The following is a 7,550-nucleotide window of genomic DNA, read 5'->3' as shown; positions in this document are numbered from 1 at the left end:
GTCTCACGATATCACTACCTGCTGCCGTGGCTACTTTTGTTAATTAAAGCCACAAAGTGACTACTGAACACAACAGCACAGAGCTGTATTTCTTCTTTCTTTTTTTTCTGCATGAGCTATTGGTTGCATGAGTATCCAGGATTTTATTTTGACTTCAAAGAAGGAGCTTTGAGCCATCAACCATCTTCTGTGTGTCCGACTTGTTGGGTGTGGAGGTTTGGTTGCAGAATTAGGCCTCTGGACGCTCACTGAAGATGACTTGATTTGGCAGGCCTAAAAGCCCCTTACAGAGAGAGAGAGAGAAAGAGAGAGAGAGAGAGAGACAGAGAGAGACAGAGAACTTGGCAGTGGGAACCACACAGAAACACACAAATGTGGGTGGCAAGGTGGCTTTGAGCCATGCTGGTGTTACACCGCTTGGAGCCCTGGAGTACAGGCTACCATCATCCTCATCATCATTCACCCAAACTGAGGGAGATACGGCAGTCCCAAGAAACGAGGCTACACTTCTGAATGTTTTGAAAAGGACGAGGAAACTGCTCTAACACGCACAGAGATCCACAACGACACCCTCAATCACACATACAGACACACAAATACCCGGCACGAATCCTTGATCCAAGAGAAATAAAGCTGCAGCGGACGTGAAAGGCACAGAAACTGAGCAGGTTAGCAAGCCTTCAGCACTCACACCCCGGGTCGATCCAACCTTTTATCCACACACACACACACACACATTGTCTCAGTGCATTCACAAGATTGACGAACGCCGCTCTTACATCTTGCTTTCAGCTACACGATAGAAAAAAAAACACACACACTGACTGTACTCCAACAAAGGCTTTTATTTCAGAACATGATTGAAATGTTTGGGGAAAAAAATTGCCACAAAGGGAGAGGAAGGCGAATGCGGAGGCGAGAAAGCTGAGGCTGAGAGAGAGAGAGAGAGAGAGAGGGAAAAAGAAGAGGTGGGGGGTCCAAATCTAAATGAAAAAGAGAAACCAAGTCACCAGGGAGGAGAGGAGAGGGGAGGTCTGAGCAGGAGGACAGGGCCAGGGCTGATTGATCCAATCTCAGTGTGTAGGAACAGAACGAGGGAATCAACAGACGTGTGGAGAGGAAATGATAAAAGAGGATGAGGGGATGGGGGGACAACTGCATGGACACTTCTGTAAACAAACCTAAGAGTGAATATAATGAAAGATTATGAAAGGAAGGAGGCGGTGGACAGCCAGGACAGAGATAGCATGAAAGAGATAAAGGCGCAGGGAGAAGGGGGTGGCAGCTGGAGAAGGAAAGAGGCATGCACGAGGGAAGGGAGAAGACAGAAAATCTAAAGATCATTAAAAAGGCTGTGTCGACAGCAAGGCCTGGCAACTGGGCAAAAAAAAAAAAAAAAAAAAAACGCGCACATACAGGTTTGTGCCAAAGGGATGTTTATGAAAGGGAACAGGGGTTAGTGTGGCACTGAAGCATATGCTAGTTGGTATTCATAGAGCATTTCCAATATGGTCTCAGCTCCCACCTTAACACTAACTCATGTGCGTTTGTGCGTGGTCCTCCCTTTTATTCTTTTTCTCTCAAACGCTGACGATGCTTAGAAAGAGTTTGTTTTGTGCTAAAAACAAACAAATAAACAAAAAAAAACATACCATTAAGAAACCTCGTACAACAAAATGCACATATAGTGACACACATTCTAAGTTTCATCTAGACATATCCGAGGACGGACATGGTTGTTGTTGCTGATGCAGATTTATTTCACATATTCACACACGAGTACTTCAGGTATACATAGTATGCTCACACCTATCATGCAGAAAAATAAGTGCCACACAATCTCTGAAACCTCTTTTTGCAGCAACCCCAGCTGAGACTGACTTGAGTCCTCACTGCCGGGAACTCATTTCCCCTCTCCTCCTCTCTTTCTCCTCTCTCTGACTGACTGTTCAACTCTCCCTCTGTCTGCTCGCCTCCGTTCCTCCCTCTCCCCATCTCTCTCTTCCATTGTTGCCATCTCTTGTTTGCTTTGCATGGATTTTGACTTCAGCCAAGGGGCAATTTTGCATCTAGTATTGAGTTCACACACATACACATGCATGCATGCACACAAAGGAGAGAAAAAAAAACTTGCCTTCAGAGGATTTGTTTATCAAATGTGCTGTCAAATCATGTCAGGCATTTCATGTCAGGGCGCATTTTCCAGCCCCAGGCTATCCAAAAGAAAAGGATTCAAACAAGAACAGGCCACAATGTAATCTTCACAACTTTCACCACTGTATATTATTCATGTTCTATAAATAGAGCACTGTACTTGTGGGTGCACAGAGATCATTTTATTTATCTGAATTGTAAATTTGTGTTATTGATGTTGGTGTCAGGGATTCACTAGAAGACAAGTCATAAAATGTCGACCAAGGAACGTATTAATGTTCATGAAAAACGTCTCTCTGTAAAACATCTCGCTAAAACATTTCTTGGGATTTCAGGACTGTTTCCCTGAATAATTTATACAAATTTCACGAACAATAACAACTGAGAGAGAAAGCATGCATTATACATGTCATCGTGCACTGAGACTCTGTTCATCTGGATGCTTTGTGTGTATGTGCATTTGCTTATTTGTGTGTGTTTGTGTGTGGTTTTGCTCATAACCTCAGACTGACTCCCGGTGTGTTTGTGACCATACAGAAACTTGTGGAGACCGGCATTTCTAAACCCCAAATGTATCCCATTCGTGATTTCATCAGAGGGTTAGACACAGGGCAGTCGGAACAACTTTGATACTTCTGTTGTCTCCGAGGCTATCAACAACACTGTGGGCAATTAAACTAATTTCCTTCTCCCCACTCTCTCCTCCATTTTAGTTTCATGTCACTCACTCCATTTCAGTTAATCTCCCTGGAAAAATTCTCCCTCCCTCCAACTGTCACTGTCCAATTTTCTCCATCTCTGTCAACCCTTGCTTTCCCTGATTCTTGTAATCTCCCTCGCCCACTCACTCCACCCCTCATCTTTCTCTCTCCCTCTAACTGTCCATTTTTCTTCTGCTTGGTCGGACTGACCCATATAATACCGGACAGCCCCCTCTAAAGTATGTCTGACTAGTCAATCCCCAAATCTCCTTCCACTTTGAGATAAAATATCGCTTTAAACAGCATGTGGAAAATATAGAGCTTTACTCAAGCAATTTTGAAGAAATACAACTGTGCAGTGTGCCCTCTACTAACTGTTTCGCTCAAATTTTCCTTTTCTCTTGCCTTTTTTGTCTGTTTTATTGTAATGACTCACTTCATTTTAGAAGTAGCGTGCTATAGCTTTTGTTCTCAGTTTAACTAATTTTCACTTTCTCTCTCCTTCCATCAGGAGCTGTAGAACACCATGGCGGCTGAAAGTCTTGCTGAACTCCGCGATTGGCTTTTCCTGCTCCTCCTGTGCCTCACCTTATTGGCTGAGATGCTGGAGCTGGCGGCAGCGGCAATTGCCATGGAGACGGGTGACGGGGATGAAGGCATCGTGTGTCCCTCGGTGTGCCGCTGCGATGAGGGCTTTGTCTATTGCAATGACCGTGGCCTCAGCATAATTCCCCCACTACCGTTAACAGCTGCTATCCTCTACTTGCAGAGCAACCGGCTGAGCAACGCCGGACTGCCTCCCTCACTGGAACGCAGCAGTTCCATACGGGTGGTTTACCTGTATGCCAACCAGTTGGATGAATTCCCTATACATCTTCCGCCTTCATTACGGGAGCTCCACTTACAGGACAATAATATACGAACGTTACCCCGCTCCTCCCTAGCCAAGTTACCGTTGCTAGAACGTTTACACCTGGACGATAACTCTATATCCACAGTTAGCATCCAGGAGCGAGCATTTTCTGGGACTCCACGGCTGCGCCTGCTGTTTCTCTCACGAAACCACCTGTCCAGCATCCCTGCTGGCCTGCCAGCATCCTTGGAAGAGCTGCGTCTGGACGACAACCGGATAAGCACCATTCCCACGCATGCCTTCCGAGGGCTTTCCTCCCTCCGACGCCTGGTCCTGGATGGGAACCTGCTGGCCAATACACGCATCGCAGATGACACCTTCTCCCGTCTGTCCAACTTAACCGAGCTTTCACTGGTTCGGAATGCCCTGCAGGCCCCGCCAGTCAACTTGCCTTCAGCTCACCTCATGCGACTTCATTTGCAGGATAATGGAATGACCCACATGCCGAGGGGGGCGCTGGATGGCATGCGGCGACTCCAGAGGTTAGACCTGTCTGGTAACAACCTGACCAGCCTCCCACGGGGTCTTCTGAAGGATACAGAGAGTCTGGAGCTGCTGCTGTTGCGAGGAAATCCCTGGTATTGTGGCTGCAACCTTCGCTGGCTTCATGCCTGGCTGCATGGCCGAGGGGCTGCGGTGACAGTCAGGGGTCTGACCTGCCAGGGGCCTGAGGCTGTACGGGGCCAGGCTCTGAGAGACCTGACTGGGCTGATGGAGCAGTGTGAGGGACCACCCACTGGACCTGGTGTTGGGGTGGGGGCGATTCCTGTAGAAAAAGGCGGAGATGGTGGTGGAGGGGGGCAAGCAGTGGCTGCAGCCCCCCATGGCAGCACCACCACCACCTCCCTTCTGGTTCCCACCCAAGGTTCACTCTTCACCTTGCGGGCCAAGCGGCCAGGCCTAGTGATGCCTCTGCCTCCAGGGGAAGGGGGGCAGGTATCTGGGGAGGCCCTGGAGCTGACTGTAAAACCCCTCTCCCCAGACAGTGTGCTGGTAACATGGCTATGCCCGAGACCAGCGCCCTCCTTCCGCTTGTCATGGTTGAGGCTGGGCAGCAGTGCGGCCCTCGGTTCCATTACAGAGACCCTAGTTCCTGGAGAGAGGCAGCAGTACCTCCTTACCCAGCTCACTCCACGTTCCCATTACCTCATCTGCCTGCTGCCATTACGACAGGACCCCTCAATCGGGGGAGCCAGCGCAAGCTCGTCTCGCATTGGCAGCACGGACATGGACAGTAAAGACTCAGCCCCGGCCTGTGCTCAGATCGAGACCGGAGAGGCTCTGGTCAGCACAGGAGGGGAGGGGTCGGACAAGGAGGGGCAGGACTCAGAGATAACAGTGCTGCCATTGGCTGGGATCATAGGGGGAGCCACAGCATTGGTCAGCCTGCTGTTGATCTTCGGCATCTTCTGCTGGTATGGACAGAGGGCAGGTTACATGTCGGGAGACTCCGGCTCGTACAGCAGGGGTAGAGGTGGAAAACACTATGATGACTATGTGGAGTCGGGCACAAAGAAGGACACTTCAATCTTAGAGATCAGGGCCCCTCCTGCAGGTTTCCAGATGACAGCCATGGCCCATCAACCCCTGCAGCCTAAGCTGGAGGATGTTACCTACATCCATACCATATTTCCCTCCTCCTCCTCCTCTTCCTCCCATGCCAACGGGACCTATCGGAGCAGCCATGGAGCCAGCAGTCTTAACGGCACCATCCTCAGCCAAACCGGCCACCACCACGTCAGTTATGGTACCAACCGTGGTTACCGAGAGGGTGGCATCCCCGACATAGACTATGCCTATACGTGATGATACAGGGACACACTCCCTGAGCCACCGCTGCCAGGCGCCATTTCTAAGGATGACGACCCCTTGGCCAGTGGCCATTTTGTCCTTGGTTTCCAAAGTACCCTCTGTGCCTCTGCTGGTTCAATTCTGATTGGTTTGCTAAGTAGAGAAGACTGATTTCAGTTATGTTGATTGGACATTGCAACTGAGTGACAAAAGTAACAGTCAGTCCTACTATACTATATGATACTGCTGTATATTACATTATACAGTAGACCTGTGTTTCAGTGCTACTTATGGTTATAAATGGTTACGTTTTCTCTTTTGGATATCTCAATGTCTTTCAAACCTACCATTCTTCTCAGCTCATAATAATACACAGTAACTTATTTGAGGTTGATATACTAGGCTTAGCTGATTTAGCAGGAGATATATTTATATTATGAGGAAACGGCTCTTGATGTGTATAGAGATAGCTCTCTCATATCTTCCAAACAACTGTATGCTCTGTGCTGTATAGATAAAGGGATGACAGAGAGAAAAATTGATGGTTGTTATAACCCACATATGACAATGCATCATGGTTGACATGAAAAGATGTGTTCCTAGGCCCCTTCCTTTCCTCTGGTCTTCTCCCCTCCTTTTTAATTCACTACCCCGCACCCCCACCCTTTTTTTGGCTGAGGCTCTTTCCTTTTATTTCTCTCGTGTCTTTTGTGGTGCCGTGAGCACAGGACGACTTTGTTCTCACCAAGGGAGCTGACAGCAGTGATAACAGTTCTGACAGAGATGGGAGACACAGACCACAGTATGGGGAGACTAATGAGAGAGAGAGAGAGAATGAGGGAGGGAGGGAGAAAGGGATGGATGGATGGATGGATGGATGGATAAAGGGAAGGAGAGTAGATAAAAGGAGATTAAGGGAGAGAAGGGGACTCTTTTGGGAAAGATGGAGATACTCAGAGGTGTATTGGTGTGAGGCAGAGAGCCAGGGAAGAGGAGAGAATTGAGGAAGATGAGCACAAAAACGGGTGGTGACAGTTTCAGTGGCAGGAGGCAAAGAGACAAAGAAAGGAAACTGAAGAGTGCACTCAGTAGAGTGCAGATCTCCACCAGGCTTGTTGTCTTACCTTGGCTTGCAAATGTTGAACAATTCCAAAAGACCAGTGATGTAAAATGGCAGTTTCATGAAAATGCCAACATTATCTGTATGTGTGTGTTTATCTGTCCACAGCTAATCTCACAAAGCACTGGGCCTAGGTTTTGAATCACCAAACCACAAGAGGACCTTGATCATACAGTCATAACTGCACAAAAAATATTAGGCTGATAGGCCAAGTAGTATGTGAGATCAGCTGTGGACGGATACACACACATGGACAGACACACACGACTAAACATATAATCCCAGCATGGGGCCAGCAAGGAAGAGTGGTGACAACTGGAACACTTTGACATCTTCACCCAGAGAGTGGCTTATGTCTCACCATAGTATATTCACTCCTTCCCTTAGTAAAGCCCTGGGTGAAAACATACTACACACTTCATTTAAGGACTGATATTTTCAGCTGAATAAATGTTATGATCATTATAAATCAAAGATTATCACTAATGACACAATGACTTTAGTACTTTCCACCTTATTATAATGCTGCTTGATTAAAACAGAGTCCCTTTTTATGTCTCCCATATCTTGCTATCAGAAATGTCAGTAAGCCGATATGATTAACAGAAACTTGGCAAGACAATCACAGGAAGGATAACAGAAAGCAAAATGATTGTAAAGTCCAAAAGACAAGTGAATGGCTTGAGAGGAACGGCAATTAACTATGTGGCCACTTTCCTCTCTTGGTTTCACATTACTCCTGCTAATGAACTACAAGTAATCAAATCATCATACATCTTATAATAGTAACTTAAAATCTGCAAGAGGCTGGTTAATCTCAATAAACTGAAAATGAGCTCTAGATTTTTGTTTTGGTTCAGAATTATATTAA

At 47.2% G+C, this 7,550-nt stretch overlaps 2 protein-coding genes across 3 annotated transcripts in view; one reads left to right on the top strand and one right to left on the bottom strand.

Moving 5' to 3' along the window:
- Nucleotides 1–7,550, bottom strand: part of macrod1 (mono-ADP ribosylhydrolase 1) — a 103,338-nt gene that overhangs the window by 75,107 nt on the left and 20,681 nt on the right. The window lies entirely within an intron of this gene.
- flrt1b (fibronectin leucine rich transmembrane protein 1b) lies at nt 173–6,363 on the top strand. The gene is made up of 2 exons (XM_030061589.1): nt 173–668; nt 3,367–6,363. Exon 2 carries the CDS (start codon nt 3,382–3,384, stop codon nt 5,572–5,574), a length of 2,193 nt encoding a protein of 730 aa, XP_029917449.1. The 5' UTR covers nt 173–668; nt 3,367–3,381; the 3' UTR covers nt 5,575–6,363.

The sequence above is a fragment of the Myripristis murdjan genome, chromosome 10, assembly GCF_902150065.1.
Source record: "Myripristis murdjan chromosome 10, fMyrMur1.1, whole genome shotgun sequence".
Taxonomy (NCBI): domain Eukaryota; kingdom Metazoa; phylum Chordata; class Actinopteri; order Holocentriformes; family Holocentridae; genus Myripristis; species Myripristis murdjan.
Note: the sequence above shows the minus strand (reverse complement) of the source record. Positions and strands in the feature narration are given on the sequence as shown.

What these genes read in the sequence shown, in the direction of transcription:
- flrt1b (XM_030061589.1), top strand. Translation starts at nt 3,382, where the DNA reads ATGGCGGCTGAAAGTCTTGCTGAACTCCGCGATTGGCTTTTCCTGCTC.